Source organism: Orycteropus afer, unplaced genomic scaffold (assembly GCF_000298275.1).
Source record: "Orycteropus afer afer isolate SDZICR_OR568_19922 unplaced genomic scaffold, OryAfe1.0 scaffold00375, whole genome shotgun sequence".
Lineage (NCBI taxonomy): Eukaryota > Metazoa > Chordata > Mammalia > Tubulidentata > Orycteropodidae > Orycteropus > Orycteropus afer.
The window spans coordinates 1,909,521-1,923,838 of NW_006921962.1; the positions used below are offsets into that span (position 1 = coordinate 1,909,521).

The window sequence follows — 14,318 nt, forward strand, 5'->3', positions numbered from 1 at the left end:
CAATGGCACCTAACAACAACAACAATGGCAAAATGTTGAAGGATTCAAGAAGCATTAATAGAAGATGGAAGGAATACACAGAGTTACTGTATTAAAAAGAACTGGTTGACATTTAAGCATTTCAGGATGTAGCTTATGATCAAAAACCAATGTTAGTAAAGGAAGAAGTCCAAGCTTCACAGAAGGAATTTGTGCAAAACAAGACTCCAGGAATTGATTGAATACCCACTGAAATGTTTCAAAAAATGGTGCATAGCTGAAGGCACTTACTTGCTAATGCCAAGTAAACCAGAACACAGCTACCTGGGCAACTGAATGAAATAGATCCATATTTGTGCCAATTCCAAAGAAAGGCAATCCAATAGAATGCAGACATTATCAAACAATATCACTAATATCACTGGCAAGAACAATAAAATTTTGCTGAATAAAATTCAAAAATAGTTGCAGAAAATTGATAGGAAACTGCCAGAAATTCAAGATGGATTCAGAAGAGGATGTGGAATGAGGGATATCATTGCTGATGCTGGATGGATGTTGGGTGAGAGCAAAGAATACCACAAATATGTTTACCTGTGTTTTATTGACTCTACAAAGGCATTTGACTGTGTAGATCATAAAAAATTATGGATAACATTGCAACAAAAATGGGAATTCCAGAACACTTATTTATACTCATGAGGAACCTGTATGTAGACCATTGTTCAAACAGAACAAGGCAATTCTGAATGGCTTAAAATCAAGGAAGGTGTGCATCAGTGTTCTATCTTTCACCATACTAATTCAATCTCCTTGATGAGCAAGTAATTAAAGAATCTGGACTTTATGGAGAACACAGCATTGGGATTGGAGGAAGACACATCAACAACCTGTGATATGCATATGATACAACCTTGTTTGCTGAAAGTGAAGAGGACTTGAAGAACTTACTGATGAAGATCAAAGACTACATACAGTCTTCAGTATGGATTATACTCCAATATAAAGAAAACAAAAAATCTTCACAACTGGATCAATAAGCAACATCAGGATAAATGAGGAAAAGATTGAAGTCAGGGATTTCGTTTCACTTGGATTCACAACCAACCCCCATGGAAGCAGCAGTCAAGAAATCAAATGACCTATTGCACTGAGCAAATCTGCTACAAAAGACCTCTTTAAGGTGTTAAGAAGTGAAGATTTCACTTTGAAGACTGAGGTATGCCTAACCCAAGCCATGATATTTTCAATCATTTCATATGAATATGAAAACTGGACAGTGAATTAGGAAGACTGAAGAAGAATTGATGCCTTTGAATTGTGGTGTTTGTGAAGAGTATTGAAAATACCGTGGACTACAAGAAGAATGAACTAATCTGTCTTGGAAAAGGTACAGCCAGAATGCTCCTTAAAAGTAGGAATGGGCAGACTTCATCTCACCTACTTTGGTCATGTTGTCAGAAGGTACCATTCCCTGGAGAAGGAAGTCATGCTTGGTAAAATAGAAGGTCAGTGAAAAAGGGGAAGACCCTCAATGAGATGGATTGACGGTTGCTGTAACAATGGGCTTAAGCCTAGCAAGGACTGTGAGGCTGGTGCAGGACCAGGTAGTATATTCTTCTGTTGTCCACAAGGTAGCTGTGAGTCAGAGCTGACTTGAGAGCACCCAGCAACAAGAGCATAGTACTCCTTCTGCAGCATACTGAAAAGTAGTCTCTCCTGTATTCTTTTCACCTATTCTCCCTAGAACATGATTTCCTATAGGTAAGAAATTGATAAGCTAGTTTATTTTTAAAGAAATAACCAAAGATAGGCATGTGACCATAGAAACTGTTACTGGATAATCGCCATGAGAAAGATGCAGAAACTCCTATTAGAAAGGGGCCATTCAATAGTTACCATAGGAATTATATTTGAAAAAAGAAAAAACAATTGGAAGATTATGTAGTCTCATAAATATTACTTTGAACCACATGGTACTGCCATTTTTGAAGGTCTGAAACTGTTGGATATTAGCAATTTTGATCTAATACATAGTGAGTATTACAACAACATATGACAGACTATGATAATACATATACCTGTATGCACAGAGTAATCAGTCTTTGAATCATTCAATACAGTTTGAGTTCCAAGTACTGTTCTAGGTACCTTGGCTATAGCAGTGAACAACAAAAAGTTGTTGCACTCACAGTTTTATGTTCTAGATGAACTGAGAATGACAATATACACATAAACAACAACAACAAAAAAGCATAGATGTGCTAGGCAGTATTAAGTGCTATGAAGAAAGATAAATCAGAGTAAGCAGATAGGAGTAATAGTGTAGGATATGGAAAGCAGGGAAAGCTTCTCTGATAATGTAATATTTGAGCAGAAACCTGAATAAGCTTAGGATATTTGGGAGAAGAACACTAAAGCTGAGGAAGCAGCAGAAAAACAGATCTGGTGGAAACATGTTCAGTTGTTCAAAGAAGGGCAAAAAGAGAAGGGTGGTGAGAAGTGGCCAAGGATCAGAGTACTGCTGATGTTTTGCATGTGGAATGTAAGAGGAGGAGAGTCAAAGATGATTAGGGAATAGCACCAAGTCTTCTGTTTAAACACACTTTTTTTTTTTCCCCAGAATGTTTTTTGTCATTCAGGTTGTGATATTGAATTATAGTTAAACATGTAAGTCCAGACTTGAGGTTAAAATGGGAGATGAAGATAAAATTTTAGTGGACAGTTTATAAATGATATTTAAGGGTGATCATTACCATGAGCATGTGGTTCTTTTTTATTGTAGATACCTTTAAACCAGAAAGGAGACTAGACTCTTACTAAAGCTTGAAAAAGAAGGTAAGGTGCTTTTCTCTGATGATCTGCAATACCTGTGGAAGCACATATGTAAGAAGACATGGAGAAGCTGAAGGCTGTTAATGTCCATTAAGAATTGTAATCAGCAATGTTGCCAGCTTAAAACCAATCCTTGACTTGAAGCAGTGTTAGAAAAGCCAAGCAGGTGTCAAGTGATCTCAGGCATTCTTCACTTCACGATGCATAAGAGACTATGAAAGCAGTATCACCATTTTCAGGTCTTGTAATATTGAGAATATGTATTTTGGTTAGAGGTTGTAATGGTAAAAGACAAAGGAGTATCCAGTCGAAGTTATGTGGCTTAAAATACATTCCTTTAAAGAACTCAATGTGCTTTTGTGTCAGGCATAAAATATGTAGAAATGTTGGTACAAGAGTGGCTCTTCATCCCTAATCTGAATCATTTATTACTTATTTTTCCTCTCAGACATTATAAATAAAAGTATAAACCAGCTCATCTGTGTATTAAAGAAATCTTAAACAATGCTGAAGGAAAGGGATTATCATTTTTTAAGTGCCTATCCTGGTACATTTTATATTACGTGAGAATATCTATATAAAAATTAAAATGACATCTGGCATGTACTATGTGCTCTATAGAAAGGAGCTGTGGTGGCATAGTGCCTAAGGCATCTGACTGCTAACCAGACGGCTGGTGGTTCAAAGCCACCAGCCACTTCTTGGGAGGAAGACTGGACAATCTATTTTGTAGAGATACCCTCTCAAAAACCCAAGGAGGGGTCACTATAAGTCAAATCCACTCGATGGCAGTGAGGTTTTTTTTTTGGTCTATAGAAAACACTCATATAATTTACATTCATTATTATCTTGTAATGGAGTACTATTTTCACTTTTTAAAAATTCAATGTCTTAAGCTCAAAGACTCAGTTATGTAATTTACTTGTGGTTTCACTTGTAAAAATCTGTAGAATAGGAATTTAAACCGGGGTCTGTCTGATCAGAGAAACTATAATCTTTCCACCTCAATATTTATAAGGTTTTAGACTCCAAAGGATCACTGGATGTTTTTCTCTGGTATATGGAAAGTTATTGATTAAAAAATATATGTTCATGATCATTAGCCATTAGAGAGATGCAAATCTAAACAATGATGAGATACTATATCACACACTACTAATAGTAAAGTTCAACAAAATGGAAAATAACAAATGCTGGTGAGGATGTGGAAAGATTGGGACTCTCATACACTGCTAGTGGGACTGTAAAATGATACAACCACTGTGGAAAACAATATGGGGAGTCCTTAAAAAGTTGGAAATAGAAATACCATTTGATCTAGCAATCCCACTACTAGGTAAATGTCCTAAAGAAGTGAAAGCCAGGACATGAATAGAAAGAGGCACACCTTTGTTCATTGCAGCATTATTCACAATAGCAGAGATGGAAAGAACCTAAGTGCCCATCAACAGAAGAATGGATAACCAAACTATGGTCCATACACACAATGGAATACTATACAACATTAAAGAATAATGTAGAATCTGCAAAACACCTTGAAAAGTGGATAAACTTGGAAGACAGTATGCTGAGTGAAATAAGTCATTCACAGAATGACAAATATTGTATTAATCCACTGTTGTATAAAGTCAAGGAAAGGTTCACATATGGAAGGAAACTTTCTTTATTGGTTACCAGGGATGAGAAGGGAGGGGAGGGAGGATTGACAGGTAAGAGACATGTATTGATTTGAATGAAGGGAAAGGCAATACACCAAAAGCAAGTGACCAGCACAGATACTAGGGAAAAGGAAGACACAGAGAGGTGCACACTATACACTATAGTGATAAACTACACACTATAGTGATAAACACTTTTACATACACAATAAAGCATTATCAGTAATGACAAACATTAATCTATGGGTGGATCTATAGGTAGACAGGCTGAAAGATCAGGTATGTTTAGGTAAAAGGGAATATACTGAGAACCATATATAAGTCTGGCAAGACACTATTTCTACATATGTATTCGTATGTGCCATAGAATGTCTATATATATATATAATAAAGCTAACGGGGATAATTTATAATTTCTTACGCACAGCCAACCACTTTGAGAGAGTGAGTTGTTGGGCCTGTGGGCTTAGAACCACAGTCATGGGGGACATCAAGCTCCACTGACATAACATATTGCCCAAAAACATTGTTCTATATCCTACTTTGGTGAGTAGTGACTGGGATCTTAGAAGCTTGCAAGTTGACATCTAAGATGCATCTAAGATCTCTCCTCATCCAGAGCAAAGAAGCATGAAGAGAACCAAAGATGCATGGAAACAGTCCAAGGGACTAGTGGACCATGCAAACCTCAGCCTATATGACCCTGAGACCAGAAGAACTAGATAGTGCCCGGTTACCACTATCAACCACTCAGAAAGGGATCAGTGCAGGAGTTCCTGGATAGAGTGGGAGAAAAATGTGGAACAAAACACTAACTTATAAAAAAGACCAGGCTTACTGGTCTAACAGAGACTAGCAAAACCCCGGAGACTATAGCCCCTAGGCACCCTTTGGGCTTGGAATTCACTCTTATGGCTTCCAGCCAAACAATAGACAAAGGTATAGGGTGAGCATTTACACCAGGTAGGTACACTCTTTAAAATAATCAACGGTGGGAGATCAGAAGGGTATTATTTGTATAGCGAGATAGCTCAGAGGGCAGGAATACATGGGAAAGAAGGACACAGGGAAAAGGTGGCCACAGGGAGGAAGTGGGAGGAGGGCTGTTGAATTGTCAGGATTGCAATCAATGTCATGAGACAAAATATGTATGAACTGTTGTATGAAAAATGAATTTGCTCTGTAAACTTCCACCCAATTCAAAATTATATGCATATAAATATGTATATATTTATATATATTTACCTTCATTCTGATCTCCTTACTAAACTCTTTTTATTTCCTTCCCTTCAAAACGTGCAAGATTTACACAATAATAAAAAAAGTACACTGAAGTGCAATAATGTCCCCTTAAATGAAATACTTTAATAGTTTGCTGGATAGGAACAATCAACATTTTAAATGTCAATTTTCTCTAAATTAACATATGAATTCAAAGTGGCAGTGAGACATTTATAAATATGGTAAGTTAATTCTAACTTTTTTATAAGAGTAAATTTTCAAAACTTGCGAAAAATTATGAAGAAGATAGTGAAAGACTTTTATTATTAGATAATAGCCTATAAAAACAGTATTTAAGATTGTATAATATTAACTTAAGAATGAATAAATACATAAATAAAATATAATAGAAAGGGAATACAGACAGATACCAAGGAAAATAATGATATTCAATATATGATAAAACTTGTATTCCAACTCAGTGAAGAACGTGATGGACTAATTAATTTACTTTATATGTAAAAATAAAGTTAAATTCTTACCTTACATCATATGTAAAAGGTAAATTCTGTATGAATAAAATATGTAAACTTAATAAATAAAAAATGTATTAGAAGAAGGTCTTATAGACTACTTTTATAATTTTTAGGTGAGCAAGCTAGACATAAAATCAGAAGGAATTAAATGAAAATATTGATTAATTTTACTAAGTTAAAGGATTTTCTATATTAAAAACACAGCATTAACTGGTCACAGACTGGGGGGAAATATATGTAAACTACAACAGATAGAGAACTAGTATTCTCTATTAAAGATTATTGTAAACCAAAATGCAAGATGCAAGTCATATTTTAAAAAGTAAACACAAATTTCCAATAAGCAGATGAAAAGATTCTTAATTTCATTAGTAACTAGAGAAAAACAAAGGAAAATGAGAACTTTCAGTTATCAAATAGGGCATTATCATACATTGTTAATGTAAATATAAAATATAGTGCAGTGATTTTTGAGAGCAATTTATTTGCATTTGTCAAAATTTAAAATCACCCATCATTAACCATGTCTGGTTCTAGGAATTCATTCTACAGAAATACTCATACAAAAACTCAAGATAATTATAGGTATATTCACTGCAGTTAAAATATATATATAAATCAATTCTTATTAAGAGAGAAACTTTTATTTAAACTACAGTGCATTCATATTATGGAATAGTGTGCAGATCTACTGAGAGGTCACAGAGTTGAAAATCCAGTGATGCAGTTCTGTGCACACATGGGGCCAACTAACACTTGACAGTAACTAACAACAAAAACATCTCAACATCATATATCAGCTGATGTGGACAACATTCTAGATTGCATTTCTATAACACAAATCAACTTGTATAATCATATGTATAGTATGATCACATTTTGTTATTTTTAAAATAAAATACATTTATATGCATATAGATATAAACAAACCAAATTCAGTGCCATCGAGTTGATTCCAACTCATAGTGACCCACTTTGGGTTTCTGAGGAGGTAAATCTTTACAGAAGTAGATTGCCCAGTCTTCCTTCCACCGAGTGGCTGGTGGGTTTGAACCGCCAGCCTCCTGGTTAGCAGTCAAGTGCCTTAGGCACTATGCTACCAGTGCTCCTGTAAAATACATAGTTTATGTATTTTACTACGTACACTATTTAAATTTTTATGTATATGGAAGGAAATGGAATTGGCAGGGTTAGAATGAGGCTTTTAATTTTTGGTCTACATGTTTTGTAATTATAAACATTTTTCAGATATTTTATAATGAGCAATCATTTATGTGTTACTTCTATAAGAGAAATCCCCAAAATAATACTGGAAAATGTATAACTGTTTTAAATTACATATTGAGGTTTTTTTTTTTTCCTTTAAGTGAAACTAAAACTTCGAACAAATAAACATTTTTAATGTATTTAACACATTAGCTATAGTATTCTGTTATTAGAAAAAAAATTAAAAGTTAATCATTACTTCCTATATTATTTTTAAATTCTAAATTAAGGAAGAGACTCGAGTTGAAATTGATTTAGATATTTCAGATGAGAAAAAAATAAACCATAACAATGTGTCTAGAAAATTTCAGACTGCTAAAAAAATCTGACTTTTATGTTTGAAACTATTAAATATCAATGATAATGAAGGAAAAAAACCCTCAATTTACAGTCATGGTTGTATTCTATTAACCACATTTTAAACATAACTCAAATATAGACATTTAAGTAGCTAAAGGTTTGTAAAAATATGGAATCATATTTAGTTGGTCACAAATTGATCTTTATTTTTTCTGATTTATTGTCTTAACCCAGAAATCTTGAAATCTGCTTTTACAAAAAAAATTTAAATTATGATAATAATCAAATATCAACTGAAATAACGAATGAGTGTATGTTTTTTTCATAAAATTCATTAACATTCTACATACACACATCCATGATGCACTATAATTTTTAAATGCTTAAAAGATGTTTGAGAAGCATAACCCAGTCAAGAATACAGAAAAATTCCTGGACCAGTGCGTGTATTTCTCTTGCTTTTAGAGGTGTTCAGCACTCATTTCTTCCCTTTATAGTTTATAAAGCTATATCTTGATTTATCACAACTAGCAAAATGTATGTAAACTGCAAGCTGGAATGACTCTATATTGACAGTCTGCAAAAAAATAATCAATGCCGTCCTGATAATAAAAAGATTGCATTGGAGTTAAAGACCGTTTTTAGTGTTTAATAGAAGGCTCTGAAAATCTTTCTTTTCTTACCTGCAGTGAACAATCATAGGTGTGGTGTCATGTGCTCTGCTTGCTCGAACCAACTTCACAAAGTGAATTAGAGGGGTACTGTTTTCAGGAACGCCATGCTCAGGCCAAGCAGTAAAATTACACTGTCGAACGGTCATGCAATCTCCATGCTAGACAAAATGACAGATGAAAGAAACATGATAAAATTGTGTAACTATCACAAAAAAAGTCAAAGACAGATGGTACCACAGCTTTTGAAGGTGGACTTTCAAAAAATGACTATTTACCAAACTGAAGAAACTGTGTTTTTAATGTCTCCTTTGAGAGAACTCTTATATTATTTATATAAAGACAATTCCCTTTCAATGTAAATGGAAGCATAAAAACACTTGCAAACAGATGTTAACATAGAGTATTAACATTCAAAATGTCGTGTAATTTATGAGACACTCAGAATAGTAGATCTGGAAACAATTTTGAACCAAAACTTAAACAAACACATTCACTAATAATTCAAACCACAGATACTGAGTGTCTGAGATGTCAGAAAGTATAAAGATCTTTATATTATTTCCTGTTCTGGTGGCATGGTGGTTAAGACATTTGGCTGCTAACCAGAAGGTCAGTGGTTCAAACCCGCCAGCTGCTCCACTGGAGGAAGATGAGGCAATCTACTTCTGTAAAGATTTATAGCCTTGGAAACCCAAAGGGGATTGTTATGATTTGGAATTGACTCGATGGCAGTAGGTTTTGTTTTGTTTTGGTTTGGTGTATACAGACATTTAGGTAAACCAATAAAGTGGGATCGTGCACTCTCTCTTCTCCATTAGTTCTGAATTATCTAGAAAATTAAGTTATTAAGACCCAGATAGAAAGCAGTGATTTGAAAAATTCTTGCCTTAACTCAAATATTACAGTTTCTTCATCAATAAAACAAATCTAATGAGCTAGCAGAAACCCCTTTCTTCTCTTAATTGGTTAATATTAACTTTAACCATGTGATTTAGGATTTTTAAAAAAGGGACACAGAAGAACTGGATCAGATAAGAATTTAAAACTTCCACTTTGAAAAAAAAATAGAAATGCATTATTGAATGTATAGATATTTTTGCAAGGTAGAATTCTAAAACCAATTTCACTTTAGACACTTAGCTTGATCCTATTTTCTATTATGTTTCCTTTTTAATTTACCCTTTCAATTTTCAGATCTCTGATGGTCCAATCTATTTGAACGTCCTCCATTAGCTTTGTAATCACTATATCTCCAAAGACAGTTACTGGTTTGTTGTCCTCTGGCCAATACTGGTGGCATCTGATCTGCATTAAGAGATTACCAGTCAAAAGAGTCATTGATATATTGATGATATTCCGTTATTGCTACTATTTTAAAACTTCTTTATAGATGTCCAAGTCATTGATGACTCATAGTAGTAGAAGGAATATTCACATATATGTTAACACAATTGTAAAATAACATTTTGTGAAAGGATTTTCAAGTAACTTACCCGCCCTTTTTCAAAACACTGTGTTAGCATTACCAGTGTTTTTGCTCTGGTTTCCCACACCATTCTCCAAAAATCTCCAACTGTTCCTGGTAATGGACCTTGAGTAGCAATAAATTCATTTGGACATAAGTAGCCCTAGCAGAATATAACAAAAATATACTGCATCAATATTTACATACAATTATATTATATTATAAAATATAGTATGTTTATATGCATATAGATATAAACAAACCAAATTCACTGCCATCGAGTTGATTCCAACTCATAGCAACCCTCTTTGGGTTTCTGAGGCAGTAAATCTTTACAGAAATAGATTGCCCAGTCTTCCTTTCACAGAGTGGCTGGTGGGTTTGAACCACCAACCTTCTGCTTAGTAGTCAAATGCCTTAGGTATTAGGCCACCAGAGCTCCTTCAATATTTAGATAGGTATGGAATAGTTTCAGCTTTCAATCAATACATGAAAAGTACACTAGCTGTAAAATGGGCTAAGGTTTTAAAATAATGTATATTTTTAATGCTAAATGATCTTAGATACACAAAATTTCCAAAATGTCTAATTATAACTTCATAATTGGATATATTTGCTTGGTAAAGTAGAGGGTCATCAAAAAAGGGGAAGACCCTCAACAAGATGGATTGACACAGTGGCTGCAATGATGCACTCAAGTATTGCAAGGATTTTGAGGATGGTATATGACTGGGCAGTCTTTTGTTCTGTTGTACATACAGTAACTATGGGTAGGAGCCAACCTGATGGCACCTAACAACAAACAACAATTGGATATATTATACAACTAATTTTTTAAACATTTGTTTCTAACTCCTAAATAAAATATTAAGGGCAACATAATCATTAACCTTAATCAAGTCCTCATCTTGTGGCAGATAATATACTAAGAATATTATATTTAGTATTTCAATTAATTTATTTCTCATAAAAACTTGTGAATTAGTACTACTACTATCTTTATTTTGGAGATGAAGATTTTAAAGCTTAGAGTGACTTGCCTTAAGTCTGATAGTTGGTAAAACAGTCTAAATTCACACCCAGCTCTCTTAATTATTAATTATTCTACTATATCATTGTCATTTTTATGGGTTATGCAGATAGTTTTATACTCTTCCTCTAAGAAATTATTTAGCCACTTAAACTACCCCATTAGTACTTACTTTGCAGAATTATAACCAAGGGTAACATGAAGGTAATATGAACATTCATTTGCTAATATACTCATAGGACCTGAGTACAATGACTATTAACTCTATTATGTCTTAACTTTGTTATGACAATCCTTGTGTGTATCATCAAATCCATCTAAAACTTGGTTCATTCAACTGAATTGTAAGCACGTTAGTTGAGTTTATACTATTGAGACAAGTTTCTGTGGATTGTCTTAGACAAAGGAATTATATCTATTTTAAAGAAAAAGATATGTTAAGACATGGGAAGTAGAAGAAAAAAGAAATGTTATAAAATTGAATTCTGTGAGTAGCCAGAGAATATAGTAATGTACAAGAATAATATATGGTTTAAGTATCAGAGGACCGTAAAATCTAATGAAGCCTGTTTATTTTACAGTAAAGAACATTGAGGCACTTGAGGTAATTTTCCCAAATCCCACTGCTAGACAGTGATAAGAACTTGAATTTCTTAAATATACTATATGCTCTAGCATAATGCCTAAGGCACTTGACTGCTAACCAGAAGGCTGGTAGTTCAAACCCACCAGCCACTCCTTGGAAGGAAGGTTGGGCAATCCTACTTCCGTAGTGATACTGCCTTGGAAACCCAAGGAGGGGTTGCTATGAGTCAGGGCCAACTCAACGGCAAACAACAACAACAGTCTCAGTTGAAAGACCTATCTAAATATGAAATTATTTGACAACGCAAAGCATTTTTTTTAGGTTAAAAAAGTAATATTCAATGTTTACTATTTGGAAAAGTATATAATAGAAAATAGAAGTCACCCATAATCCTTCTTTTCAGAGAAAAATCATTAATATTTAGATTAATTTCTTTACCAGCTTTTGAAATATTCACATTCCTTTGTTCAGTCAGTATTTATGACTACCAGGAAGTTTTCTAGGACCTGATGCATCAATAATCAGACACTAATATTCTTAACTTCATATTTCTTACATTCTATTTAGGGAAAATAGACATTACTTCCATTAAGTATATTTAGTAATTCTATTAATTAAGCAGGAACTCTGGTGGCATAGGTGGCCAAAGGCATTTGACTGCTAGCCAGAAGGCTGGTGGTTCAAACTCACCAACCACTCCTCAGAAAGAAGATGGGGCAATCTACATCCATAAAGACACTGCCTCGGAAACACAAGGAGGGGTCGCTACGAGTCAGAACCCACTTGACGGCAGTGAGTTTGTTTTTTGTTTATTAAATAAGCAAATTATACAGAATATAAGTGCTATCATATTGTGCATAATTTGTTTATTAAATAGAGTACGAGAAAAGTTTTCGGAAAATAAGGTTTTTGTCAATGTTTCATTGATGACATCAGAGGAAAGACTTTGAAGGAGGAAAGGAGTGAGACCTGCAGGGTTTGGGAGAGGAGTGTTCCAGGTAGAAAAAAAAATCTAGTGCAACAGTCTTAATGGAGTGGTATGTATGGAATGTTCTAAGAATAGCAAGGAAACCAGAATGGCTGGAAAGGAATAAGTGAAAATGTAGAACAATAGAAAATAAAACCAGGGAGAACAGAGGCCCAAAACCAAAATCAAACCCACTGCCACCGAGTCAGATCTGACTCAAAGCAACCCCTCCTTGGGATCACTACAGAAGTAGATTGCCCAATCTTCTTTCTGAGAAGTGGCTGGTGGGTTTGAACTGCCATGCTTCTGGTTAGCAGTCAAATGCCTTAGGCACTACGCCACTAGAGCTCCCAAGAACAGAGGAGGGAGGGTCACATACCTTAGGTCCTAATAGATAATTATAAGACTTTGGCTTTTACTCTGAATGATATAGAATGTCATCGAAAGGTTTTGAACATTGGGAATGTATGGTTCACTCTGCCTACGTAAAAAGACCAGCCTATAAGGGTATAAAGGTAAAAGAAAGGAGAGTACTTAGGAGGTTATTATAATAATCTAGCCAAGGGATATGGGTAGCTTGGTTAGTATCAGTGCAAATGGTGAGAAGTGATTTTATCTAAATATATTTTTAAGACAGTGCCAACAGAATTTGCTGATGGGTTGGATTAATGAGTATAGAAGAAACAGAAGAATCAATATTGACTTTAAGGAAAATGGAGAAAACTTCAGGATGAGCATATTTGTAGGGGTAAAAACAGAAATCTCTACTATATATGCACATGAGAATGTCATAAAGCCAATTGAGTATGAGTTCAACCTGGAGACATAAAAAACAAAAAAAATCACTGCCGTAGAATTGATTCCGACTCATAGCAACCCCTCTTTGGATTTCCGAGGTGGTATCTCTATGGAAGTAGATTACCCAGTCTTCCTTCCAAGGAGTGGCTGGTGGGTTTGAACTGCCAGCCTTCTGGTCACCAGTCAAATACTCTAGGTACTATGCCACCAGAACTCCCATTAAATGGTTCTCCTTGTAGGTATATGGATATTATTCTGTCACAAACAGCATTATATTTCATGATAGATCTTGAAATGTTCTTTAAAAAAGCATTAAGTGTGGGTAATAAAAAACTATATACAAGACTAAAGACTAAAACTGTTTTTTGTTTGTCCCATTATAATAGTGTGCATCTTTGAGAAGACCACTTAAATTAGCTAATTCCCATTTTCCTAATTATAAATCAGAGACAATAATTATTTCTTGCACATTTCAGAGAGGACTATTTGTGGAACAGTGAATGTGAAATTGCCTTAAAATTTTTGAGGAGCTCTGGTAGCATGGTGCCTAAGGCACTTGACTGCTAACCAGAAGGCTGGCGGTTCAAACCCCCCAGCCACTCCTCGGAAGGAAGGTTGGGCAATCCTACTTCCTTAGTGATACTGCCTTGGAAACCCAAGGAGGGGTCGCTATGAGTCGGGGCCGACTCGATGGCAAATAACAACAACAACAACAACATGTAAATGTAAAAGGAGCTCTGGTGGCACAGTGCCTAAGGCATTTGGCTGCTAACTAGAAGGTCAGTGGTTCAAACTCACCAGCCACTCCGTGGAAGAAAGATGGGACAAACTACTTCTGTAAAGATTTACCACCTTGGAAGTCCAAAGGGGGGGCGGTTGTTATTAATCAGAATCAACTCCATGGCATTGAGGGTTTTTTTTTTTAATGAAAATGTATATATGAAACTAGGCTTAGCTTAGCTCTAGGGGAAAAATATGTGAAATTTGTAGCTTGTTTTCATTC

General features: G+C 34.8%; 1 protein-coding gene across 1 annotated transcript in view; it reads right to left on the reverse strand.

Moving 5' to 3' along the window:
* The window catches only part of PTPRQ (protein tyrosine phosphatase receptor type Q), a 332,616-nt gene that overhangs the window by 10,901 nt on the left and 307,397 nt on the right, over positions 1–14,318 (reverse strand). The window contains exons 37-39 of the mRNA XM_007953173.1: positions 9,963–10,097; positions 9,649–9,774; positions 8,479–8,627 (exon numbers count right to left, since the gene is read on the reverse strand). Of these exons, the coding sequence (XP_007951364.1) occupies positions 8,479–8,627; positions 9,649–9,774; positions 9,963–10,097 (410 nt within the window). The remainder of the gene's footprint in view (positions 1–8,478; positions 8,628–9,648; positions 9,775–9,962; positions 10,098–14,318) is intronic.